The sequence below is a fragment of the Cynoglossus semilaevis genome, chromosome 16 (genome assembly GCF_000523025.1).
Source record: "Cynoglossus semilaevis isolate Cse_v1.0 chromosome 16, Cse_v1.0, whole genome shotgun sequence".
Lineage (NCBI taxonomy): Eukaryota > Metazoa > Chordata > Actinopteri > Pleuronectiformes > Cynoglossidae > Cynoglossus > Cynoglossus semilaevis.
The window spans coordinates 12810303-12837828 of record NC_024322.1 but is presented as its reverse complement, the minus strand read 5'-3'; the positions used below and the strand labels follow the sequence as shown (position 1 = coordinate 12837828).

Genomic DNA, 27526 nt, shown 5'->3' with positions numbered 1-27526 from the left:
AATAATTGTTTTATTGCTTTCCAGTGTATTAAATACAGAAACACAACACAAATATAATGTGTTAGCAGAGAAAGCAGCTTGAGGTAAAACTACAGCAGCTTCACACAGAAAAGCCAGCAGGCCTGGAGGAGTGACTGAGCTCACACAAAAAACTCCATGAATGACTGAACAATAACTGTGCATTGGATCGCTGCTCAAGCCCAGTTTCCCTCTGACTGCACTATAGCACAGTATAGATTTACATCAAATGCGGGGGTGGGGGGATAGGTAAAACATTGACTTAATAATGAAAGTTCCACACATTTAATTATGAAAAAATAATTATTTCACCTGAACCTTATCTACTAACGGTTCATAACCACATGTATCACAATCACCACTGTAAACAACATATTCAGGTTCCCTGGCCTTGACTAAGCCGAAGACACATTTATATATAAAGCCATACTAATAAACAGTTCCATTGTACTTATGTACCTTTTGTGACTTTCCACAAAACAAACAGCTTCTCTTTATAACTGTGCAATCAAATACAGTACCTAACATTTAGACCTTGATACAGTAAACACCATTCACCTGCAATGCACCCTGGCCATAAATCAACCTCTGAAATATTTAGATGTAAAGCTGTGATTGTTTATTTTGTGTCTTATTTAAGTTTGTCTTATTTTCTCTCCCTGGTCTTTGTCCCTTTAAAATGCCAATTCCCCTTTGTTTAAACTGAATGTAATTCACCTCTGATTTTGTTTTCCTTTCTTTGTAACTAGTACACATTACCATTATAACCTTTGCATTTGGATTTTTAATTAATTAAAAACGTAGTAATTGAAAAGGAACATTTCCTTGTATTTCTTTTAATAAAAAAAGCAATCGATTTTACAATTTTAAATTTGAATTGTGCATGTTATGTACAATAACTTGGTTCGTAATGACGTACAGATATTTACGTTTCTAATTTAAGAAACAAATGTAATAATTTAGTGAAATAAACGTCAGTTAAACGTATCTTTCCATAACGGGATAAACAGCCATTGTTTCGAACGATTTTGACGAATGTTTGAAGTTGTTTTCGCCCACTGTGTGACAAAGATCACACCTGTGGTTCCACACACACGCGATGCCCTCATGTTCACTCCGTACACACGTGTGTCCAGCAGAGTGCGCACACAGGCAGGCGCATGTATGGAAATTCCGCCTATAGCCGTGCAGCAGTGTAACAACAGCAGCAGCAGGGCCAACATGGCGGCGGCCATTATGAGGCTCTCCAACAGTGCCAGGGCCTACGTGCGCAAAAAGAGCGGGGAGTGGCGCAGGCTTCCTACACCGAGTTGGGCTTTTGCAACAGACTTTGAATCTGACCACAGTAGGGCAGCGGGTCGACATTTTTGACACGTATAAATGTTTTCTTCTTCTTTTCCAGTTCTTTTTTATGAGCGTTAAATAGTCAGACAGGAAGGCTGTGGAGCAGGGAAGAGTAGCGTGCTCTATAAGAAGGGGGCGGTGGAGGAAAGACAACACCGTGTTGGAAACGCACAAAGTGAGGGTCACGTGTTTATCCAAAAGGGGGTTTGAATATTTATCCATTACCGTCACGCAATGGTGTCTTTCCTTCTACCTAAAACTCTATTTTAACCATTCTGTGTAACTATATGTGCTACTACAAGCTTACATTACGCACCAGGAAACATAACATGGTTTAATGATCCGTATTTCAGAGCTCATTACGAGCCGTTTTTGTTCTTTAATAAAACAAAAACAGAGGCTGACAGAATAAGGTCTATACATTTTCTCACAACCTTAAACTCGCTTTCCACACACACACACAGAGAGAGAGAGAGAGACATGCTTGCATATATATTAAACGGGGGGAGAGACTCAGCTGATTGGTATGCACGTCATCACACACTGCAGTGTTACAGTCAATAAGGAAACTCTGACGCCTACGTAAGCTTATTGGAAATAGTTTACATATGTGGAGCGTCCTATATGGGAGTTCAATTAGGACTGTGTTTGTGTGTGTGTGGCCGTGTGCGTGATTCACAGAGGGAAAGGTTATCGTGGCTCCTTCTGCTACAAATTACGCGACAATGCAACAGCAGGAGACAAAAGACTGTGTTTTCACGCTATTGTACCAAAAATGTTGCTTACTCGTTGTGTTTTGTATTATGACGGAAATTTCTATTTTTAAATTGACAACCCGGAAATTGTAATATTAACAACAACAGACAAGGTGGGAAAATAACCACAGACAAAGAGATATATATAAAAAGAGAGTAAAGAGATTAAGCTCTCCTGACAGCGGGAGCTGACAGGTAACGGGTCTGCAATAACGCCATTGTATTAATAAGCATACGTATTTAAATGTTAATGACGTGACACAAAATGTGTGTGGCTGTGTAACGTAGGCATACCATAAATATATATTAAAAAGAATAGACCGCATTTACCACAAGGAGAAAATGGGAGTGACTACTTTTCTCAGCGGAAGATTATAGGTCACAGCGTTGCCGTCATATGGCACTGTATAGATGGGCGTGAGACGGCTGCCACGCCACGTTGTACGTTGTGAGCAGATTTATTATTTCGTAACAAAACCTATTTTCGCTTTGTTGTGTTTTAATTTATTTCTTAAATAATTGGAATATTGCCAACTTAGGTTGACGATTTACACACAGGGACAGAAACGGAGGGTTACTACTTTAAGAAGCGGAAGGTTAAATGCCTCAAAGGAAGCGAAAGCATAACTACAACGTGGTCAAATCCTGGGTTGATGTCCAAATACGAGTCGCAGGAATATATTTTGGGTCACAGTTAATTTTTTGAATCTCTTTTAACTATATAATGAACACATTTGTGTTTAAAAAGGTAAATAGAAAACATTACCAGGTTGACCTATTTAAAATGTCATTACAAATGGTCAGAAACGTTTTGCACAAACATTGCTCTTCACACAATTTTGTGAAACTGGGTCAGACTTTAGTTGTTTGGCCAAATTACTTGTTTATGCAGACAATCATTAAGAGATGACAACAATGTTAACATTTGACTAAATGTACTTATTTCTTGACCTTGTAGTGTTATAGTTAAAACCCCTAGGGCCAGGACCTGGTCCATAATGAGTCAGAATCTCATTACTGACCCTTGGTCAGGGTCAGGATTAAAATGTGCATTTTTGTAAGGTTTCTGCTGTCATAGTACAATAGGTCAAGGCTGATTTATGGCAGAGAGGCTGAAAATTAGCTATTTACATTTATTACGTTTTTTTTTTTTTTGCTTAACATTTTCTTGACAAAATATCAATTCAAATACTTTTTAATGCATGCAGAGTATACAATCGCTATGACACAGCAAGAGAGTTAATGTGTATTGTTTGGGATTGTTCTTAATAAGCCAGGTCACGTAGTTAGAATTAAAAGTGCTAACTCTTTTATTGGAAAGAGCAGGTCAAAGCCTTCTTCTTTAAATGGCTCTTTTTTAACATTATATTCCCACCTGTTGATCTAATTTTTTACAGCATTTCTTTGTCAAATACATACATACTAATAGATGTATTTATTTGAAATAGATATATATCTTGGTTCATTAACTTTTAGCAAAATGTTGCATTGTCTTTAAACTACTTTTGGCAAACTTGTAAATATTTAAACTACTTAGTGGTTCAAATCGGAATTTCATCTATACATATATTTATCTTCATAGTTACATTTTTTATTTTTATGTCACTTGGTTTTTGTTGATTTTAACTTTTATTTATTGCAGATATTTGTCCTTTTATTTTACAGATAAAGTGTTTTCAGTGCTAATTTTGTATTACTGTCCTAATTAAACCACTGTTTGCCTTGGTTTTCATAAAGTTGGCCATAAGTTTCAGTAGCTACCCAGAAAATCTAGATATTTTGTCTAACTATTAACCTACATCTAACTTGTAAATATTTATGGTACTGTTTACAATTATTTAAACAACATTTAGCATTATTTTAACCCCTTATTAGCAAAATGTATATGCTTTAACTTTTATCTACAGTATGTCTGGTTTAATATGAATTATAATTTGAAATTATTTTGTTAACTTGTAGCTACTGTATTTGGCTTAAAATATTGACTTACTTTAATTTTTCTAATTATTATAGACTTTTTAACTTGTTGTTTTTGTTCTTGTTTCTTTTTTCTACCATTAATGCCCCTGTATGCCTTCTTCTGGATATTAACTCATGTATATGTATTTTGTTTTTCAACACTTGTATGCTGAAACCAAAGTGAGACTGAACTCTTTTGTTTCTGCCCTCAAACTTATTGAAATAAAGCTGATCCTAGTTTTTGGCTAGTATTTGGACAAAATATGACTGACCATGTTTCATATTTTAACACATTATTTAGGACATAAACAGCATTTTTAGCCGTAAGTTTAGGTGTGGCCTGAAATATAAGCTTTGACAAGCAGGAAATGACCCGCAGGCCACCAGTTGGATGTTCTAGGATACAGTATGTGTGCGTTGCTACTTTTCACAGTGGAATCTTACAAGTAGTAGTGCAGCAAAGTGTATGTTCCTACATGTGCGTGTGTGCAAAAACTGTAAGCCAACATCCGTTTTTTAGGGGAACAGTGTAGCGTGCGTATATCACGTAGAGAAATGTGGGTTGCTATTTCTCACAGCGGAAGCTTACAGGTCACAGTGCAGCAGTGTATAGGCATATGATCCAGCCACCGTGTACACCTATATACGTATATAAATATTTTTTTTACATATTACACGTGTACGTGTGTGTGTGTGTGTTTAAATGGTCGGCCTACCTTAGTTTTTTGGGAACAGAGTAGTCTACTTCTATCACCTTCCCGTGTAGTTCAACTTTACCTGTAAAGAATGGAGAGTGTAACGTTAGCCGTGAGCGTCATGATGGCAGTGACAATGCAGTGCTAAAAAGCTAAAGCTACTTTTTTTTAAAATAATACTATAGTGTACACTTTCTTTGAATCACTTTACTGAAGTAGGTGCGTCCCCATTTAAAACCGCACTGAGTCAGGCCCTGGAAAAAGTAAATACAGTGTACACATACACACCCACACTATAAAACTGTATATGTTGAAGTGTGTGACATTATTTCGTAGTGTTACAATAGTGTAAATCGGCGCCAAAGTGAAGCATGATCAGCTTCTATAGTATGGGGGGAAATGGGCAGCCATGCTTTCCACTCCCACAACCACAGCGCTGTGAGGGCTATTTTTCTCAGTAAAGAATGCAACATCAGAGAGGAAGATGGTGTGAAAAGAGAATGTTTTCTACTCCCTCCTCACTCTTTTCTACCTGCCTCCACTCCTCGTCGGCACCCTGATATTTAAAGCTCTCCTCGGGCGAAGCCTGAACACGACTGCATGTGTGTGTGTCCGTGTAAGAGTGTGTTCCTTTCGTGACTATTATATGAGTGAGTGGCCTGGCGCAGCACGGAATTAGCGTCTCACTCACCTCGTCCCCCACTCAGCTACCTGTTTATTAGCTCTTTCCTCCGGACCCCCGTCACCCACCTCCAAGACACCTCGTAAAAACATACCCGGACACCAGAGGAACACGGATTTGACAAGTTTTCCGCGCTGGCGTCGCCGTGCTCTCTTCAATAAAATCAAGATAAAAAATAAGTGAAAAATAATTATGCCTACCCGAACCATCAGACCATCCCATACATTCCAGCGGCTGATTGCAAAGTAGTGCCCCACAACTGTCGGAATCTGCCGAATATACAGTATTGTGCGCGTAATTTTGCGCTTCGACAGGCTGGTGTTTTCTTGAAGCAAAGCCGCACCAAAGACCCGAGTGTGTCCCGCGATCGATCATTCATGATCCATTATTTTCTGTGTGTGTATGACTGAAGCGTTCATGTAAACTCTGATGGATGTGATCGAAAACACACACGCACACACACATACGCTCGTATGAACATAGTGTCCCAAAGCTTGAAAAACACCACAGACTCGTATCATTTATTATTCCACGTTAAGGGGACACTATGAGTGATTGTGCGAGTTATTATTGGATCTGATCTTGCACTTGTAAATTCTCCCTTGTCACCACTAAGCAGCATCACTTATCAAAATCCACACTTACCAGAAAGAGTCTCTATAGCCTTTATGGCCGAGTTCTGATCGGGGAAGTCCACAAATGCATAGCCGGATTTCAGTAAGATCTGCTCGGGCTCGGGCAGCTTCCTCGCCCCAAAGAGCTGCTTCAAGTCCTCGACAGTGACCGAAGGACTTAAATTCCCAACATATAGTTTGTTCATGATCTGGAAGGTGGACGAAAAAAATCTCCGAAAGGTGTCAGATCTTAGAGTAGCGGTGTTCAACTGGGTATAAAAATAAAATAAAAAACAATAAAATAAAAAATAAACAATCTGCTGGGATTTTTAAAAATGCAATGATGACCCCCCAGAATATTTCCAAGTTGTAGACGACCCCCCAGCACCAACTCTGGCCCTGGTCAAACTCTTTTAACAAGGACGGGGGAGTGTCGTTACGACGCTACTCTGGAGCCAACAAGCGCCGCCTCTTAATAAAATCTCCCTTAAAATCACAAGGAAAAAAACTGTTTGGAGGTGCATGTGGACTCTGCGCTGCTTCCTACTCCATCAGTGTATGAAAGTGCAGGATGTTGGTGGTGGTGGTAGATGGAGCTGAAGGATGGGCTTAGAGGAGTAAGAGAGGTTAGATTGCTACAGAATATTCCATCTGATCATATTAGGCTGCAGCTGTGTGGAAAATCCTGTCAATGTCACTGTTTTCTGGCCACTCACAGCTGTGTCACAGTTTTGCCTCTTGCTTATTTTGTGGAAAGCAGAAGTAGGGTGTAGGAGTTGGAAACGCCTGGTTGAGATATTATCTTTTTATAATAATAAAACCATCTCGGAAACAGTACTACCACAGCTGTCACGCCAATTTTTAAATACACCATATTTTAACTGGTGTATTCACTGTATTACAAATCTTTAAATTGTTCAATTATGTAGTGAAACTACATAGTTTTGGATACATTTCTACATATATTTGTATGTTTTTCTTTGCATATTTTGCACAATTACATTACGTTTTTGATCAACTACTGGCTTTAACATATTTTCTGTAATTTGTACATTTATATTTCAATGCTCTTGACGATTGATCCTGTTTTAATATACGTGTTGTTTATTTTCTGTTTGCTAACTTCCTATTGTGACAAGTTTGTTTCCCCACACATTTATAAAGTCTTTAATTTTAGCAACAATGATAAATTATTTTTTGGAGGCAATATTTCTGTTTTTCCACATTAATAATATAACACAAAATTATTGCTCTTAGCCAAAAACAAAGGCTGGGCAGAATAAAAAGTTGATGAAAAATGTCAACAAAAATAGGCTAAGTGAAAAGCAAGGGAAGAAAAAATAAAATGCTGAAAATAACTCCAGGTCAAACCAGAAATAGCTGAAGAGTTATGACTAAATGAAGAACTTCTAAATGTATTCCATGATTGCTCAACTGAATTAAAAACGCTACATAGTAGCCTAATACTAATACATTGCTGGTAGCTCTAAAAATAGCACACATTGTTCATTAAGCTAAAAGTCTAGCCAAAAACATATTAAACAAATAACACAGTTCAAAAATATGTTTTAAAAAACTGTATGTTGGCCAGGTAAGATTTATCTGATAACAACACTTAGTAAAATAGTACAAAATAGTTTATCTATACTTGGCCCTCAATTTACAGTAACAGACGTAGTTACTATCTATACTTGGCCCTCAATTTACAGTAATAGAAAAAAGTTACTAAAAATAGCTAAGGGTTAAGAAAGATCCCTACAAGTTAAACCAGGGAAAGGTGAACATAAAAAAAAGAAAAACATTACCTGTAAAATATTAAAAAGCACAATGGACCTGGCTAAAATATTGGCCAGAAGATCTAGGATCAGCTGAAAAATAGGTAAAAAGTGGTAGATAAATACCTGAATGTAGTAAAAATGTTGCATTTATTTAACACATGGAAAAGCTATTTATAAAGACCCAGGTTTCCAAAAACATGTTTGACATGACAAAAATACTTCTAATAATATATAAGATTTCTTTCTGCCCTGCTGGCGTACCATAAAATAATTCAGGACAGAAAAACAAAGACTACATAAAACCTGTCACAGTTGGCTGGACTTTGAACGTGCATGCTGCAGAAAGAACAGAAAAGGATTTAAAGAAAACAGAAAGTGAAACTTAGAAACAACAAGTCTGGTCCAGAAACAGCAAGTCCTGCAGTTTTAATATAAAAAGTCACGTTTTAATAATGGCAAAGCATGCAGTTGAAATTGAGAAAAAATAATAACCAAAATAATTTCCATTCAAAGATGACATTGTCATACATAAACTTTCTTTTCTTAGACTGCAGGACTCCTGGACTGTATGTTGGTCACCAAAGACAAAACATATGTTGAAATATATACATTCTTTTATAGCTAAAATGTGGTTAAAATAAGTAAATTGTATACAAAATCCTGATTTGTAAAGCCTTTTGTGCAAGATGTTACGTATTATGAAGTTTGTTACTGTTTACATAACTTGAATTTTTCTTGTCTGGGGTTTGGGATCTTTCGCCATACTTTAATCATCATTGAAGTATCATAGATGTTTTTGTCTCACAAGATTTTGTACACAATGACATATTCCTCTCTACAGTGAATCGTTTCTCATGTATTGTTAAGAAGCTGTCATCCCTCAGGTCTTTTGACTGAAACGTATTCACTAAACACAACTATTTTGCATAGTATGGATTTTTCCATAAGTGGCTTCATTCTGCGTATGGTCGCATTTTTTGAAACGGAAGTTAGGAGATTCCCCGTCCCATCAGACTTCCTCCATGTCTCTTCTGTCCCTCTAGTGGAGCACCTTCTTCTACCCTTTCCCCCTTTTAGTTGATATAGGTGTGAATCTGTGGGAGTGTTTGAGGAGAGTGAATGTAAAAGGATAATTGCAACACTGACACATTAGGGAAAGGCTGTTGTTGTTCAATGCTGCAGTGTTCTAGCATGGATGTACCTACATTAGTGATCAGTGGGAGGAGCCTTTGTTTCTGCAGTCTTAAGAGTATCTACAGTACATGTGACTGGCCTATGCTTTAGAGCATTACTGCCACCCCACTGTAGTGTAGAGATGGTGCCAGCAGCAGGAGCGACCGCTCCTCCGCTTGTTTACGTCAGTGTGTGAACACAGGAATGTCCAAGCTGTGGTCTATTTACAAAACAGCTCTTCCAAATGACATGCTAACACAGTCGTAGCAGGACTCTGCTGCTGCTGGGATCAACCAGCAGAGACAACAAATAATAATTATATTTACCCTAAAGAGGACATCATCTCACAATATATAGGGAAAATAGCCCTATGCAGGTACAAGGGACAAATACAGAAATCTGTCAACTTAACAATTGATAATTAAGTTGCTCTAGAAATATCAGGACGTAGGCAGTTTACTACTGAGTGAGAAGTAAATGTTATACTAAGTATAGAGATTCTTGCAGTTTTTTTTTTGTTTGTTTTTTGCCTAATCCTGACCTAAGTGGACCAAACATGTAAGTGCAAGTCTGAACAGTTGTTTGCCTCTGTGTGTAGTTCTGTGAACACATAAAAGATATATTTTTGCCCTTACACAGTGACTGCTAGGATTGGATCAAGAATCCTCCCTCTAAAAACATAGGGGTTGAGCTCCATATGATGCCTTGTTCCAAAAGGACCAATAGTTTTAACCTTGGGTTGACAAAATCAAAGGGAAAATAGTCATAGAATGTTTAAGTTAAATTATCAACACACACGTCAACATTTTAAGTTTGAGGTTGAGCCTAAGGATCAGGTTGTAATCAGAGAATTGATGGTTTGAATCCCAGCCCTGGCAGTACTGTGATGTTGAGCAGGCACCAAAAACACTCAACCCAAGCCCACTGCTACAGTGTCCATTCTGAATCACGCTGGTGTTTTTATGGATCGTTATATGGAGAGAGTGATTTCTTCAGGGGATTAATAGAATACTGAAAAATGACTAAACACTTGAATTGTACTGGTGCATTAGGTAATGTTGTAGTGGTCTATGCAATTGATTATAAACGGTATGTAGACTGTGTCCAGTAGGGGTCAATGTTGCACTTCCATTTCCTATATTGAGGCCATGGTACATCAGTTTAACTTTAACTAATTTGTTTAGACAGTTTTATTACTGGATAAAGGGTATTTTGTCTTGTATCAACACATTAATTAAGACAGAAGTCAAGGTGAGAAAAATTATTTTGCTTTAATCTATTCAAAGATTAAACTCCACACAAGTTGTATATAAAAAACAAATGTACCAGTGATGACAGGGACTGCCTATATATTAGAAATTAAAACTTTGGGGGGGGATTATCTTAGTTTAGTTTAAATTCACTGGTCATGTACCTGTAAGCAAACAGAAAAGGACAAAGAAGAGGAATAATATTCCAAGCAAACTTTTCCTGTTCAACCTATAATAAGAGAGTGTCTTCTTCACAGCGATATTCAATAACGGCCTGGGGAAGAAATAAGAAACAAGTGAAAACATGGTCTAACGCAGTGCAGTGTGTTGAATCATAATCAGGTATATCAGTAATAATTTATAAGGAGGACTCACGGGGAGAATAGGATCGTGATCTGGACCGAGACCTGTACGCGCCTCTGTAGTAAGGTGATGGCGAACGTCTTCTGAAATTAGACACAATAAGTATTTTCCAGGAATATTTACAATGAATTACAAAATTAATTATTTTGTAAATTGCTACAGATAAACTCAAAATTACACAACAGTTGGTGGCAGTACACAGATAAACTCAAAATTACACAACAGTAGTACAAAAGACAGACATTATTATTATGTTTATGTTACAGACACAAATGAGTAGAACAAACCAAGACACAAAATAAAACCCAATTAGACTCAGGTGTAATTTCTCATCACAACCCTTCAACTCAAACTTCATATCCTCTGTTTGTTTTATTTTTAAACTCTGCATCAGTGGAAATGACTCCACATGTACAACAGCTGGTGTAAATTTTTAATCCCACTAATGTAAAAGCCCTATAGGCAAAATATTTTAGTTGTTTCAAATTTTGTCCACATGATGTCACTGTAAGCCTTTGGAGGTGCATGGGGCAGGATGTGGGAAACGCTGAACACCAGCCACCACAAAACATATTAAAGACCATTGAAAGTCTGTAAACATGCCATGGTGTAGCATTTTTGGGACAGAATTTGTGCTCCTCCAGAAAATGCCATTAAAATAAGAAACACAATAAGATCAAAAAACAAAACAAACCACAGGTTGACACGATTACCTGTAAGATCGGTAGTATTCTCTGTCGTCGTATCGGTCGTAGCCTCTGTCATATCCACGATCATATCCACGGTCATAGTCACGAGAATGTCGACCACTGGGGCCACCTCCACCACTACAGAGAACAAAAACGTTGTTATACTGCTTGCTACAAAGCAGGTGTTAATATTCTCACTTAACTGTCAAATAAAAGTTACATTTGTAAAGTCAGTAATGTATTTATTATTCAATGTCGTGCCTGAATGACTCTTTTATACGTCTTCACATAAACACAGGAAAAGACATTCATTTGGAAAAGTTTGGCAAAAGAGTAAACAATCAGGTCTATATTGAAAATCACCATATCTTACTATGTGGGGCGTCCCATGTAAATTCCAGGAGTAGGGGTGTGGGGTCTCTTTGTGATGGAGAAGTCTACTCTGATCCTGCGACCGTCCAGCTCCATGCCATTGGCCCTCTCTTTTGCCTGGAAGGGCATAGACAGAAATTAATAAAACTCAAGAAATAGGTTTGATTAAAATTAAAGTTTCACTATGTGCCTTACCTCTGCTGCATCATTTGTATTCTCAAAGTACACAAAGGCAAAGCCTCGGGAACGCCGTGACTGCTGATCATACACAATGCAAACATCTGCCAAGGGGCCATACTTCGAGAAAACCTCCCTCAGATCTCTCTCTGTTGTGTACAAGCTGAGACCAAAGACTCCCAGGCAACAGTTTGGGTCTGGATTTGTCTACAGTTTTAAAGCCAACATATATGTTTTTATTACATTAATTTTAACAATAAAATATTTAAAAAATATTTCTTCGCAACAGGACATAAATATACAACAGCAACACAATCAATGCTGATTCATTCTTAAACCCAATAAGATCAGAGCCAACTAATACTTACACGATTTCCAATATGCCTGCGGCGATTGGACATAGGGGAGTGGCTATGGCTCCTGCTGCGGTGATCTCCACTGTAGGACCTACTACTACGAGATCGTCGACGATGGGACCTAGAGCGCGAGCGAGATCGGCTGTAATGTCTGCGTGATCCACGATGGGAATGGGACCTCCAGGGATGAGGGAGGGAAGAACAAAAAAGAAATCCAATATTTTAGAGACAATAATCTAATTAGCAGAAAAATGTCTTGCTACAAAAATCCACACAGAATTTGCACCTTGATTTTGACCTGGATCTAGACCGAGTTTTGGAACGATGATGGCGGGAGCCTTCCTTAGAGTGAGCTGGTGAATGACCGGGTGAGCGGCTTGCAGACTTTCTTGAGGCAGGCGGACTCACACTCCTGGATGCGGAGCGAGACTCCTGAATGGACATCACACAAACCAACAGCCATGTTGAGAAATCTGCCACAGCATGTCTGTGTGGTCAAGAATGAAGAATATTCTGCTACAAAGGCAGAATAAAAACAACTTTAGTGTTAAATCAAACATTCAGTTACTGCTATTTTGTGAAGGTGTCATGACCAAAGAAAATGGCATTGATATCATTTATCATGTTGCAAATTTAAATGGTATGCAGAATGAAAAATGTTAATTCTACAATTTCAAAAACTGTAATGTAATAATAGAACATACACGTACTTGACAAGGCGAGCAAGATATTTAGCACTGTATTCTTAGGAAGATTTCTTTCTTCTTTAATTTCTGTTACTTCATTACTTGACACTTTTCTTCTTTCTTCAAATGTTACACTTCTTCTTACTTCCCCCTTGTCACACACTGCCAATAGTTCTTCCCGCCTCATCTTTTAGCATGCATTCAACAATTTTGCTTGACACATTTGAGCTTCATATTGAAAAATACTTGACACCAGTCTTCTGCTTTTTCTTCGTCCAATCTTAACCTTTGTAAAAAAAAAAAAAAAAAAGACAGGGATGAAGAATATAGAATGTCAATCAAAACTGGAGCCTCATTCAACTTCTCAAGTGCTGTAATGAATTGGTCATGCATGGGAATGTGTGGGCATTGATGCTAATGTTACATTCATTTCACATTTTTATGACTAACTTTCCAATCAATCGACACCACATTAGGGAGTATATCAGGAGTAATGGGGGCAAATAAAACATCAAAAACATACGTTTTACAAATCATAGACAGAGTACACAAGTTTTTCCCCAAATATTGTCTCAAAAACATTGAGACAAACTGTTTTATGCCACACTTGAATTATATAGAATCTGGGAATCAGAATACTAAATTATCTTTTAATACTTGAAACAAACACGTAAACCCAGTGCAGACAGCCTGCAGGTTAATGAGCTATCAGATTATCCTGGCAGTAATGAGAGGAAACCCAGGTCAGGTTTTTTTTCCCCAAACTTGAGCCATTGTACAGTAACAATTGGCTTGCTCACCTTTAGTGTGAACAAAATAAAATAAAAAATAAAAAATGTAATAACCAACTGTCTCACTTTCTCTTAAATTTAGCCATTTATAGCACAGTACAACACATTGTTTTGCCACTTCTGATATGTAAATATTCCTGAGTATTTGTGGTGAAACTAAAAACTAAGAATGCAACTGGGGATGAGATGAGGTGGAAAAGGTTGTGAAAGATAGCTGCCATTTATTTTATTGCAACAGCACTAACAGAGTTTTCTGTTGTATTGTGTAATATTTGGAGCTGTGCTTAGAAAACCTCAGAATATTCAGAGTGAGCATTTCTTGGAAATACATTTTTATAGGTGTCACTCTGGACATCGCAAGAAACAGCATAAACTAAGCAATAAATATGTATGAACTATCAGTTATCATTAAGTTTAAAATGTGTCTACTAGAGTTTATTTTAAGTATTTTCAGAAACTGAAGATTTGGGGCCTAAAGGGGCATTTCATTGCCAGTCCATGTTATATAACACATGTAATGACATTTTGAGTTTTTGAGAGGTTGAGTCTGAAACCTTGCACCATATGCTTTATTTCTTAACTGCTGTAATGTGTAAAAAAATACTTGACAACTTCAGATGTGTCCATCTACAAATATTTAATGTTATATACCAACCTCAATCCCTTTAATCTCATTCACAATTAAGGTCATATGCACTGTGACTGAGTAAAATTTTCTAGCATTTGCAATAGTAAAATGTAACAAGAATCTATTGGTATTGCTGGTGTTTTCGCGTGACATTGTACCTTGTACAACAAGTCTGGCTGCTTTATAACCTGAAGCCACACAGCTAAAATAACATTTCACATTCCCCCTAAATCAGGAAATATGCGAAATATATATCCAAAACTATGTACTTAGTTTGTACAGAACTGTATTTCTTTTATTCACTAATCGCTAGCTTGATAGCTGAATAGAGAATACCGTATATCTGAGCTTGTCTATTCACACTGAGCCGTCAAGTCAAGCTACCTTGCTAACAGCGGTCAGCTATCGCTAAAACGTTAAGAAAACGGCGAATAGCAGACGCTCAATTTTAATATTCACGGGCTCATAATTACAATAAATATAACCTCAATATTGCCAAATGCACATTATTAATATGCAATAAGCATATTTGTTACACCACACTGTCTTGGACTGACAAGTGTTTTTGGAGCTAACTTAATCGACTGACGTTAGCTAACGAACGTTAGCTGACACGCTGAACGTTGGAAAATCTCACCCTTCAGCTCTCTACAAAATGTGGCATTCAGACATAAATAATGCATACCCTTTCCTTTTCGTGGTCACTCATTTTCAGAGTCAGTTGATAAATTAAATTCTAGCCTACAGCCCGCAGTCCGTTTGCAGCGGTAACAGCTACTACCAAGAGTGGAAGCTCCTCCTTATGTAATCCTGGGTGAAACGAAGACAGGGCGAAGGGAAGACTGATTTTCAGACCCTTCAAGATTGACGGCACAAACCCTTTCCTCCTTCAACCGAACAAGCTATTTAATTCCTTTTAACTTATTTCTCGGTTGATTAACACTAAAGCCTTCAGTCTTCTGTAGGCTTTAGTGTTACTCATCATAATCAAGGCAGATTTGATGGACGTCTGTCACGAACGGTGGTTTCCCGCTGATAGTTGATTTTCCGTTAGATTGTATGCAGTGCAAATCAGTCAGTAAGTCCGTTTGGACACAAATACAATTGCACAACAAAAAGCATTAATTCTACGAATGTTTTCCCTTTGTTTTCCAATTTTTGTTCAAGACAAGGAGAAAGAAAGCAGATCAGAAGACATGGTGTGTGCTGTTTTTTTATTCAAATTTAGAAAGATAAAAACAAGACAGAAGCAGAGCAAAACTATTCCTTAAAAAATTCTGTAAAAACAAAAAATAAAACTTCACAACATTGAGCTGTCTTTTTTTAGCAATAATGTTGAAAATACCAAAAACTCTAAGTCTAGCAGCAGATTATGACTATTGTGACTAAATTTACAACCTGGATCCAGTCACTCATTGGCACCTAGAAACAAGACAAATACATTTTTTTTAGATATCTTTTTAAACACTTTTCCTAACAATTATAAACTCTTGTATTAGTCCACTTACCACAGTTATAAAGAACATTAATTTTATGAAGATCCAGGGCACTTGGTCCATCTCTCTGGCCTATTGGAATGTAAGGATCTGGTTTGGGAATAATTGTCGGACCTCCATCTTCGGAGAAGGCGTACCTGTATCAGCGATATGTGTAGGTAAGACCCAGAATCAGTGTGAAAAAACCTGTTATTGTGTTCCCTGGAGGTGCTGCCTACCTTCCATAATGCATGACAGAGTTGTAGTCATATGGGCTGTTGAGATTGTTTGTCTGCTGTTTCCTGAAGTTGTGAATGTAGGCTGATGAAACAGGCACATGATCATGTCAGACTTGTGATAAAAAAAAATAGCAAAGTCCTGCTTTGAATTAATAACATCCTGTCAGGAAGTGATTATCTTTCCTAACCTGGCATGATGTTATTCCATACAATTGTAACGTAGCCGTCTCTGTCTGAGCGAGACTGTTCATGGACAAAGCCCAGAGCATGCATGAACTCGTGGGTGGCCACTCCTGACCACATGCATCCAGGAGTCTGCAGTGACAAGACCTGGCTTCCTCCAGTCTGCCCTAGGAATGACCAGCAACTTGGGATACACAGAAAATAACAAAGAACAAAACAACAAAAATGTTGTTAAAGTTTATGTCTTTATTTATTATATCATTAAGCTGAATTAATTTAAATAAATAGCAAAGCTTAGTTTGGCTAGTTGACTACTTCTGAACGTCTTGTGCTAAAATCACCTGGAGTGTAAGAACCTACAGAACACGTTGTAATTAAATCCATAATCATTCTGAGAAAAAGTATTACACTTTAAATGGAATGAAATAAGCAAATTTGATATATTGAAACACATTAATGACTTGTGAAAAAACAACTTTCGAAGACACAAGTAATACTGACAGAACTTACCCATATCTAGGCTGAATATCAAGGAAATTAGCTTCATGGGTACGAGGAACAAATTTAATGCATGTTCCAGCACCGATGTCCTGCATCCCAGTTTCTACTGTGATTCTGTCCATGTCATCTAACGAAAAGAATAAAAATCAGCATCGAAAGAAAACAATTAAGATTTAAATTAAATGTATACATATCAGTTCTTTAATAGATCAGAATGGCTAGCAAACCAAAATTAAATTAGACAAAAAAAAAAGGGGTAAACATAAAAGGATGAGTGTAGTAAATGTATACACCCTCCCTGAAACGTTTGCAGTACTGTATATCCAGATACTTACCATACAGTGGAGAGATGATGTATGGAACGTAAACAAATCCATCAATGGACTTAGGCCACAGACAGGCGTTGCCAGGGCAGTTTATCGCACTTTGGGGGTACAAAGTGGCAATATCTCCTTCTCTGAATGTTAGCCCTCGAGGTGCTCGCAGTCCTTTACATAAAAAGTCAAGTCAAAACTCTTTTTTGTAGTTATAAAGCCCTAAGTCACTAGTCAACATTTAAAATCATTTCCCATACACATTCACAGTATTTGAGGCTAGGTCAAAATTTCTCCTTGACATGTTTTTGTGTTGAGACCCACTACTTGAGAACCACCTCTGTGACCGTGTTGTACTTACTGCTATTGACTATCAGGATTTGATCCATCACGTTCATTTCTTCAAATTCAAGAAATTCATCTGAATAAAATAAAGAAACAATCACAGAAAAGTGTTCGGTATTTTACATGACAAACAGTCAAATATCGTTGAAGGACCCTTATTTACCTGAGTGATGAAGACCAATTAGAGTCTTTTTTGCCAAGAGCCCACCTGTGTATTTCCTTTTTAACCTGACTTTTGCCTCATGTACTCCCGTAGAGTTCTGGAATACAAACGTGTTTTATAATACAGCAAAACCACAATGACAACAAGAGGGATTTGATTCAAAACATTCTGTCGTAGTACTGACCTGAACGGGTAGTGGTTGCACCTGTGCCAACAAGCCGATAAGGGCACTGAGGAGGATCGTGGTTGAATTCATGGTCATGTTCTAGGCTGTGGCACACCACAATCCTCCAGTGCCAAAGATCTTAGATGAGCTCCTCGCCTCAGCTGAATCTATATACCCTCCCCTCCTCCTTGACTCCGTACTGATTGGACACATGATCTGTGATGAAACAAGATTAAGACCCGCTCATCAAGCTGCCTGTGTAATTTACTCCAAGTCCACAGCTGAGCCGTAACAGGTGGTCCTGCTGCTGACCCTCCCTCACCTGGGCCCTGTACTTATGGAGTGTTCAGATTCAGCACTTTCAGGGATGAGACACTTGGTGGTGGTGTTTTGATGCTGGATGTGCCATAACTCAGCAGTGGCAATCATGAGAATAACGGTTCCCTCCATCTGACAGGCCAGCAATTAGTGCCTGACTGCTCCAGCAAACAGTGATTTAGTGATAAACTCGGCCGATAACTGTGTTGATGGCCATCATTGTGTCGCACGGCATAATCCTTCTACCAATCCTTTTTTTTTTTTCATTTTTACTGTAACATTTTTAGTGTGGAGCAGAAAGGTCTTCAACATTCTTCAGCTCAAGACAGATAAACTATACTGTATGTCTGTTATATAAAATTGTGTTTTATCTTTACCTGGGTTTGGTTCTCTGTAAAAAAAATAAATAAAAAATTGCTTCTTCATTTTATATACACATTGTGAATACGATACCATTTATGAAACACCCTAGTCAACTCATACATTTCAATAATAACATATTTAATTATTATAATTTATGAGGATAGTTTGTAAAAAAATATTTAAAAAGGTATCTTTAATATCTTTTTAAATATAATATATATTTTACGACGCCTTGACAGTACATTTCTTGACTCCTTATGAGTTGTACACTTCCTGTTAGTGATCTCAGCTGCATAATTTATTCATATGAAGTAGCAAATGGAAAAATCTTTAGCTCTTTATTGGTAATAACAGCCCTTACCTCTAGAAAATGCAGAATTAGAAATGAATGTTTACTCTGAAGTAGATATGATTCATTTAATGTAAAATAAGAAGTATAATTAATTGAAAGAAAAAACCCTAAATGTTATTGATAATGGGAAGAATTTATGGAAGATTTATTGAAATTCACCAGGTTACTGTTGGTGGTCAGACATAGGAAAATTTGTATTTAATTCACTCTTTTACATTTTAAATACTGGTTTTGTATAACTTCAGTTTTGTTCCTTTTAGATATTTCTTAGAACAAGAAACCAGATTTTAAAATGTTATTATTTTTCTGAACTTTCTTACTGAACTTTTAGTAGTTAAACTATTGACATTCTACATTCTGTGTAGGTTCTCTGTCATCCAGATCGTCTTATCCAAGACGTTTCACCTCCCATCCAACATAATGAAATGTTCACACAGCAGCACAGAGACACATGGAAAGACTCAGAAAGCTTGTTATGAAACTTTATTGCAATTATTTCCCAGTTATAGTCGACGTTCCCCAGATTATCTCTCAGTGCACTCCTGCCTTCTGTCCACACAGTTTCGTCAGTATAGATCCCTGTCACCTGTCATCAGAAAGACACAGACACAAAGCCGCCATTTGAGCGTTTGTACATCTGGAATCATCCCTGAGAGATGGTTCAAGTAGATTCAGTACCAACCGCATTTATAGAGGTTGTTTATTTTAAGCTTGTCAATGTGGCTCAGAGACGTAGCCTGGCCCAGCTTTATGTTTTTCTTGTTCTTAGGAACAATGGTTGGTTCTCCATCCTGAGAGTAGGCATACCTGCATGTAATACAAGGACATTATTGTTCTACATCACATGTAATGGGACATTAACAAGCAAGAAAATTAATATTGCACTGTTTTACATACATTCCAAAGTGCATGATGGAGCGATAGTCATATGGCAGGTCCAGAGTGTCGGTCCTGAATTTCTCAAAATTCCTTAAACGATCTAAGAGAAATTGAAATTTGTCAAGGATTTTGTGTGTGTGTTTTTTGTAATTAAAAAAATTGTATTTCTGTGTTGTGAAAAGAGAAAAAAAATTCAGACAACAGTTTTTCCCGCCCCTTTAAAGTTACCCCTCCAAATGTTTGGCCACATGATGGTGACATAGTTGTCCCGGTCCAAGCGAGACTGCTCGTGCACAAAGCCCAGAGCGTGCATGAACTCGTGGGAAATCACTCCAACCTGCAGGCAGTCAGGGCTCTGGAGGGAAACAGTCTGTCTCCCACCACGTGAACCAAGGTAAGACCAACACCTGGAGAAACACGGTGAAGGTTAAACAACTGGCTTTGAGAAATCTTCACAAAGGTTGAACTTTCAAAATCCAAACTAAACATGTTTCCAGTGTCTTACCCAGACTTTTGCTGGATGTCGATGTAGTCTCTCTGGTGCGTCCGGGGAACAAATCGAACACAGGTGTCTTTCTCTATGTTCTCCATCCCTTTCTTTATCAGATTTGTCTCTACTTCAGCTGTTCAGTGGTTAAGATGAGGTAAAAAAAAAAACACACACAAAAAAAAATACCAACTTGGAATGTATATAAATGATTATTTATGTATATATTTAAATTTAAGACTTGTAATGTGGATTGATTTAAATAAGTAGGTGAAAACATACAGTATTCAGGTGATAAGTTGTAGGCAATGTAGACATATCCATCCACTGACTTTGACCAGAGACAACTCCGTGCAAAGCAGACTTTGTTACGCCTTCCGGTGGAAACAGCAATGTCTCCCTCTCTCAGAATGTTAGAACCATCGTTGATGTGAGAAGCTGAGGGATACCATGGTACGTCAAATAAATCTGTCCACATTGGACAACGGCTGCACGTTTGTTACAATATGTGGAATTGTTAACTCACCATGAAACTCATTAACCTTAATGATTTCATCCATCGCTGCTCCAACATCGTTCTCTTCACGATCTAGAACAAAGAGTGTAGATTAAGTCAGTTTGCTGTTTTCCACTTCAAAGAATAACAACATCCACCTGCGCTGTACCTTTAAAACCAACAGGTCTCCATTTTGGGAAAACACAAAATTTCTGCAAAAAAAAAGAAAAAAAAAAGCAGAAGTAGATAATAATCAAAAGCACTGACAGAAACCCTTTCAGTTTCCTGTAGTTACCTGTGTGTGTGCAGCTGAGAGACAGGAGGAGAACAGACACAGGAGGATAAGCCACTCCATCTTCACTGGTCAGACTCAGAACGGCTTCAGTGTTGCCATTTTACCTGCAAACACACAGACTTTATAGGTGTTCCCAATCACTGTTCTGAGATAATGTCCATAATCATCTCAGCTAAATTACACACTCCCGTCAGTGTTATTTGTTTGTGAGTGCATTTAATCCCCAAATTAGTTGGACGCTTTCATAAACAACAACCCCGACAGTCGGATAATGTGAGGTCTCACTGTGAATAATAACAGCTCTGAATCAATGACTGGCCTTAAATGAAATGGTTTAATACGTGCCATACATCCCCAGCAATCAGAGGATTTGGTTGTATGATTCACATATCAGGAGTACTGTTATGTGTCTACTGAAGCTAAGCTTACCAACGCTTGACTTCAGTGTTCACTTAGTCAGATCAAATTATTTGTAATCATAGACCGTAAATGTTTACACTCACACAATAGGGCCGCAAATCTCACACAGGCCGAAGTACAGTACAGATATGTAACATGTTTTGGAAGCAAGTTTGCATTAAAAACGAGTATGGGAAATATTTTTTTGTATATGTATGTAAAACTTCAAACACAGATCACGTTATCTATCACTTTCAATGTTACGGGGCAAAGGAAAAAGAAAAACTAAAACAAAAAAAACTATCGCCCGAACAGGGACTTGAACCCTGGACCCTCAGATTAAAAGTCTGATGCTCTACCGACTGAGCTATCCGGGCTCTGAGCATTTTCACGTTCGCACAATTTATAAAAATGTGTTTCTGACGAGTTGGCTCGTGTGCTGTGTTATTTTAATACTTTTTTGTTACATTGCAAAAAGATAGAATATCATGGAAACAAGTTGGAAAGAAGAAAAGTTTTAAAAAAGGCAAAGGAATAGCAAATGTGCTGCTAATAGCTAAAAAAAAGCATGACGAAGCAGCTATGAAAAATATAATTTGACAGCAGTCATATTTAATACAATTTGAATAAATTACGAAATGTACAACAAATTATAAATACAAAGTCTCACACGTCTTGCCTTTTCAAGAATGAAAATAAAAATAAAAGAAGCAAAGGCACGTGATTTCAACGGCTACGTTATATTGTGTTTAAATGAACGCGATGAGGCTTCCGTAGTTTGACAGATTGGGAGGAGGAGCAGCGGTAGCAATGTTGCTAAAAGTATAGCAGACACATTTTTGTCTTAAGGAGTGTGTTATAATTCGTGTCAATCTTAGTCTTATTTCCTGCGTCCACCTCTGTGTACAATAATCTGGTTAGAAATCTTGTCTTTGATGTTTGGTGAAGTCAGCCGTGTTTGGATCTGTGGTCCAGCCGCACACTTCTCTGAATTTTGTCACACTCCTTTATATGGTAAGACTATTTTTTGTTTCGTGTTAGTTATGTTTTGTTTTTAATAAAACGATACTTTATTAAAGCACTGCTTAAAGTGAAGAGAAAACGAGGCGTGTTTGATACAGTCACCGCTTTTTTAAAGTACACGTGTCGCTCAAAGGATGAAGAGAAAACGAGGCGTGTTTGATACAAGGACTGATTTATGGACCAGTCACTTTACAATTAGCCACAGTTACCTCAGCTCTTAGCATTGTTGCTATAAATGTGTTTATTTTAATTATTAAAAAAAGGTATTAATATATGACCAGGCCACACATATGAAAATACTTACAGCAATACTTTGTGAGAAATACATTAAGAATGTTGGAATTCTAATATTACCAAATATATAAAGCAACAGTTTAAAACGAAAACGAAAAATAGAATGAGTGGAAACGAGTGTAAGAGAAGAAAAGCAGTATTTGAAACAAAATGTTGCGGTAATGAATAATGGAAATGTGCAAGTCCAGTGTTTAGAAACAAATTATGTACCTGAAGATGTCAGGAAATACTGCACATGTGATGTCTGGAATATTGAAATGTTGGACACGAGAATAATTGCAATATCCACAATAAATATCTCATTACTATATCGTCTTATGTGTAATCCATTCCAGCAGTTAAGGTCAAGGGCCTAGCAGACCCCGAACACAACATGAAAAGATCAAATAATAAAATATAACACACGAAATATTGAAATTATTGAACATTTCTTTTTTTAAATATAGAAGTTGAAATAATGAACACAAGAAAGTCGAAGTATTAATTGAAGGATGACATGGAGATGGTTGGTGTAGAATGAAAGAAATGATACAGAAACAGTAAACAGCAGACTATAGTAAAAACAAACTTTATGAAAGTGTCACAATTGCTTAGTAAATTCTGAACACAACTTTAACAGTAGATTTGTCTGTCTTCATGCTTCAAGTGTGGTGAAGAATCCTACAGTGATGTCAGCCCAGGTCAGTCATCGCTCCATCTTTGACTTCTGCCCCAACGATGAAGCTTTGCTCGAACTTAGAGAAGTCAAGTCTTTCCTCAAGCAGACTGAAAACGTCCAGCCTGCTGCCCCTGGTATGTACATGAACTGACCTCAGTACATTTGAGAGTGTAATCTTTAGTATTGGGACAAAACATACCGTTTCTTTAAATCCCAGCCCCCCTCATAGAGTTGAATGATAAACTCCCAGAGAAAGAAAGAGAGCGTGAGGGCAGCCTGACGAAGGAGGTGTCAGACAAGATGGTCTGCACAGCCTGCAAATGTTCCTTCACCGTCCGGGAGGAGCAGGTAAATCTTGCGGAACACTGTTCAAATTGAATAAACTACTCCGACAATAAAAAAAAAAAGAAAAAAAGGTTTTCATGTCAGTGGTTGATTGTTTCAGATGGAGCACTACAAACTCGACTGGCATCGCTTCAACTTGAGACAGAAGTTGGCAGGATTACTTCCTGTTACAGTGGAGGAGTTTGAGAGGAAAACTGGAGCTGGTGAGAAAACTCATCCTCACATGTCAAGAGTACTTTTAATAAAGACAGGAGGGAATGAATTACAGCCTCTTATGTCCCTGTTTTTCTAACAGGTGACATGTCCAGTATCTCAGGCTCGGAGTCTGACTCAGAGGATGAAAACTCAAACAGCGACAGTGCAGATACAGGCAGTAACATCCCAGGATCAAACACTGACAGCTCCGCTGAAAACAGCTCACTCCCTTGTCGCCTCTCGAGCAAAACAGTTTTCCAGAACTCTGCGGGACAGTATCTGTCTGTGCACCGCTGTATTCTGCAGGGGAAGGTGAGGATCAGCCGTACTGTCTGGGGCAGTGGTTCTCAAACTTTTTATACTCTGTACCACCTGAGAAAACATTAGGCTCTCTGAGTAGCACCATGATGACCAGCATTAGAATATAGCAGCATTAGCCTTCCCTGTTAGCTTCCACCACACAGGAGAGATGTTCATAAATGTTTATAAAGATGTTTATGTTTAAATGTTGTATTAATTGTGCATGCTATGTTTCAGATTTATTCAATTGAAAATGTAAATGTGAAAATATGAATTTTACCCGCGTACTACTAGAGAGCGCTCTAAGAACCACTGTCTGGTGTGTAATCTGTAATCTGATCTCTGACTTTTACTCCAACCTAAATGTGTGCCCATAACTTCAGTCAGAAGATGAGCAGGATGCAGGATCCTCTCTACTGTCCATCAGTAAGAAGACGGTGTGGGTCATTCTCATGACAGGTGGAGGTCACTTTGCTGGGGCTGTTTTTCGAGGGTAAGCATTTTTTAATTTTGTGGTCTGTGTTCGAGTCCTTTTCTCCACAGAAGTACTAATTTCCTTTTTTTTTTCCTCCCTCTCTTGTAGCAAAGAGGTCATTCAACACAAGACGTTTCACAGATACACGGTGCGAGCAAAGCGTGGCACAGCGCAAGGACTCAGAGACTCTCAGAACCGCAGCCACATGCCCAAGTCTGCGGGGGCAGCACTGAGGCGATACAATGAGGCTGCACTCGTTAAGGTTTTTTATTCTTCACACTTTATATATAATTTTTTGTGCATATATGTATATATCTGTTTAATTTCACTAATCATCACAATTTTTTTCGTAGTTGTGCCCTAGATATTTAACATGTATTAGTCTGATTGACACAATGGCTAAAATTCACAAAATTAAAACCAAATTTTAAAATGTTCCTAAGTTCCTTATATTTTACTTTTTAAACCGCACATTTACAATAGAACAAAACTCTGATTTTTTTTATTTTTTTTTATATTATAATAATTTTTGCAGGACATCCAAGATCTCCTGACATCCTGGGCTGAACACCTAGAGGAAGCTTCTGCCATATTTGTTCGAGCTCCCAGCTACAACAAGACCATCCTTTTTGGTGGCCGAGGAGCTGCTGTTGATAAAAAAGACCCCAGGATCCGCACACTTCCCTTCGCCACGCGCAGGGCAACGTTTCGGGAGTTGCAGCGAGTCCATGAGGTGCTTTCTACAGTTCATGTTTATGGTGAGGGGAATAACACACCTGAAGTAATGACATGTTTTTTGCTCACTGTTGTACAGCCAGGGTGTAATCAGAAATCTTCTTAATGCAGGGAGAGACACTGAGATGTCTGCTGTCCTCAGTCCATCAAAGAAGCTCTGGAAGAAAACAGTCAAACCAGCAGCAGCAAGAACGTCTGGTCAGGAGTCAGGTAAACGGAGGATTTGTGGATAAATACTCCTAATTTAGACACACTTTTTATGAATATCTGAAGAAAGAAATGTGTTCAACACTCTCCTCCATTGTTAGCATCTGCAGAAGAACGCCACGACAGCTCAGGTGAAGAGGACGGAGACATTCAGCTGCAGATGGAGACACTGACTTTATGTACTCTGGACCTCAGGGAAAGTGAAATTTATCCAGCAAAGCACAAGAGGAGGAGGAGGAGGAGAAAGGAGGGAGGAAAAATGCAAACAGAAGGTGAGTTCCATCTGTTGTGGCATCACATGGGTCGTATATATGGGTCAATTATATATATGTATATATATAATTGTTATTTCTGACAGAATTACCAAATGAAGAAGCAGGGGAACAAGGCGGAGACATACCAGCAGCAGAGGACACTTCTAGTGAGACGCAACTAAAAAACAAGAAAAAGAGGAAGCCCAAGAAAAAGACAAAAATGGAAGGCGAGTGAATCCTTGATCTACACTCCTACTCCTGACACTGCCTTGCTTTTTTCCCTCTATAAACCAATGATTCCTCTGTTTATATAGAATCTGTTGATGAATCCTGGGATTATGCTCTGAGGGACGCCCTCTTTACAGCCTGTAAAACAGGTGACGTTGACATGCTCAGTGGTCTTCTGGACCTACATGGAGACACAACAGAGAATCCAGGACGGTCGGAGAACGGTGCTACCGACGCTGTCCGTTTTGTGACACTCCTTAATAAAGCCATAGACTCATCGGGGTTCACTTTGCTACATGTTGCTTCAGCAGCCGCACAGATGGCGGCGGTCAGGCTGCTCCTCGACGCAGGAGCTGACCCAGCCTGCAAGTATGAAAACGACGAGGAGAAAATGTTTGATTAAAAAAAAAATAAAAAAAATTCAGTTAAATCAATATTTGTCTTTATATTACCGTAGGGATAACAAAGGGCAGACCCCGTACATTGTCTCTCCAGATAAAGACACAAGAAACGTCTTTCGTAAATACATGGGTGAACATCCTGACAGATACGACTACAGCAAGGCTCAGGTAAGAGCTTTCTAAAATCTAACTCACCGAATTCTGCTTTAATGTGCTTTAATCTCCAACGTCTACTGCCTCCTAAGGTCCCCGGGCCACTGACGACAGAGATCGAATTGAAGAAAATGGAGAAGAAACGGGCTCAGAAGGCTTTGAAAAAACAACGAGAGAAGGAGCAGAAGGAGGAGAAGAGGAAAGAAGAGCAGGAGGCGGAGGAAAAGAAGAGGTTTGCATCTCTGAGTGATCGTGAAAAGGTGAGGAAAAGGAAAAGACTATTATCGACTATATCGTCTCACTGTTAAACATAAAGGCAGGTGTTATGTACTGATGGTTCAGTCAAGGTTGCTGGTACAAAAATAATGCCTTAGATCAAAATCTGTAAATGGTCAGATTTTGTTCTGATACTAGGATTGAATCAAACAAAAGTTCAAGACCTTGTTGTGTCTCCCTAGACCGCCCCAAGGGTCTCGCACCCTATGTTGAAGACTAAGTTAATAAATAATTCATCCCTGTATGGACTGCTGGCTCTGGTCTAGAAATTGTTATTGTCACAATTTTTGGAGGTGTACAGTTCTTGATCTATGGGTTTCACAGGAGTCAACATCCTCAAATGTCTCATTACTGCCACCTTCTGGGTCTATTTTTATCTACATTCGTGCAGACAAACATGCTTGTGATTTTCAACATTTGCTCCTTTTTTTTTTTACCAGAGAATTCTGGTATCAAAGAGATCAATGGAGCAAGTATCTGCATCAGGAGGCAGCCTCTCTAATGTGCAGTAAGAAAAACACAAATGCTACTCTCTGTGATCCAATTGTTATTTACAAATTCAACTAAATCCTCTGTGGTTTGTCTTGGTTTCTCGTCACCAGGAGGTGCTGGTCGTGTGGAGAGTCTTTGCTCGGCAAGGTCCCATTTCATTACTCTGAGTTTTCTTTCTGCACCCC

General features: G+C 38.2%; 4 protein-coding genes and 1 non-coding gene across 10 annotated transcripts in view; 1 reads left to right on the top strand and 4 right to left on the bottom strand.

The window, feature by feature from the left end:
- igf2bp2a (insulin-like growth factor 2 mRNA binding protein 2a) overlaps positions 1-6814 on the bottom strand; it is a 41307-nt gene extending 34493 nt beyond the window's left edge. Inside the window, exons 1-2 of one of the 2 annotated variants that reach the window (XM_008328764.2) lie at positions 6099-6814; positions 4793-4853 (exon numbers count right to left, since the gene is read on the bottom strand). In XM_008328764.2, the coding sequence (XP_008326986.1) occupies positions 4793-4853; positions 6099-6273 (236 nt within the window). In that variant the 5' untranslated portion in view covers positions 6274-6814. Of the gene's footprint in view, positions 1-4792; positions 4854-5653; positions 6057-6098 lie in introns of those variants that run through there. The other variant, XM_025063657.1, reaches the window with a different exon arrangement.
- A 1975-nt stretch (positions 6815-8789) lies between these two features.
- Positions 8790-15358, bottom strand: tra2b (transformer 2 beta homolog). Of its 5 annotated transcripts, none has more exons than XM_008328761.3 (9): positions 15016-15357; positions 12936-13197; positions 12512-12741; positions 12238-12403; positions 11888-12076; positions 11694-11809; positions 11345-11458; positions 10644-10714; positions 8790-10542 (listed from the first exon to the last, which is right to left on the bottom strand). In XM_008328761.3, exons 3-9 carry the CDS (start codon positions 12667-12669, stop codon positions 10532-10534), a joined length of 825 nt encoding a protein of 274 aa, XP_008326983.1. In that variant the 5' UTR covers positions 12670-12741; positions 12936-13197; positions 15016-15357; the 3' UTR covers positions 8790-10531. The 5 variants fall into 5 exon arrangements, with proteins under 5 accessions (XP_008326983.1, XP_024919420.1, XP_008326981.1 ...); XM_025063652.1 differs by having other exon boundaries at positions 12238-12376; positions 12512-12657; positions 15016-15352; XM_008328759.3 differs by lacking the exon at positions 12936-13197 and having other exon boundaries at positions 12512-12657; positions 15016-15358.
- A 3583-nt stretch (positions 15359-18941) lies between these two features.
- On the bottom strand, positions 18942-21897 carry hce2l2 (high choriolytic enzyme 2-like 2). Its single transcript, XM_008328758.3, has 9 exons — positions 20907-21897; positions 20781-20823; positions 20642-20704; positions 20398-20553; positions 20134-20251; positions 19857-20035; positions 19647-19728; positions 19432-19556; positions 18942-19335 (listed from the first exon to the last, which is right to left on the bottom strand). The coding sequence occupies exons 1-9, from the start codon at positions 20964-20966 to the stop codon at positions 19316-19318; spliced, it is 846 nt and encodes a 281-aa protein (XP_008326980.1). The 5' UTR covers positions 20967-21897; the 3' UTR covers positions 18942-19315.
- Positions 21610-21682, bottom strand: trnak-uuu (transfer RNA lysine (anticodon UUU)). The gene has a single exon. It is a non-coding gene; the product is annotated as a tRNA-Lys (tRNA).
- Positions 21898-22091: 194 nt separating the features above from the next.
- Positions 22092-27526, top strand: part of ankzf1 (ankyrin repeat and zinc finger peptidyl tRNA hydrolase 1) — an 8984-nt gene continuing 3549 nt past the window's right edge. The window contains exons 1-15 of the mRNA XM_025063651.1: positions 22092-22319; positions 23268-23414; positions 23498-23628; positions 23726-23828; positions 23921-24132; positions 24504-24613; positions 24704-24857; positions 25131-25353; positions 25442-25540; positions 25639-25809; positions 25896-26018; positions 26106-26388; positions 26477-26588; positions 26666-26833; positions 27290-27357. Of these exons, the coding sequence (XP_024919419.1) occupies positions 22241-22319; positions 23268-23414; positions 23498-23628; positions 23726-23828; positions 23921-24132; positions 24504-24613; positions 24704-24857; positions 25131-25353; positions 25442-25540; positions 25639-25809; positions 25896-26018; positions 26106-26388; positions 26477-26588; positions 26666-26833; positions 27290-27357 (2183 nt within the window). The 5' untranslated portion in view covers positions 22092-22240. The remainder of the gene's footprint in view (positions 22320-23267; positions 23415-23497; positions 23629-23725; positions 23829-23920; positions 24133-24503; positions 24614-24703; positions 24858-25130; positions 25354-25441; positions 25541-25638; positions 25810-25895; positions 26019-26105; positions 26389-26476; positions 26589-26665; positions 26834-27289; positions 27358-27526) is intronic.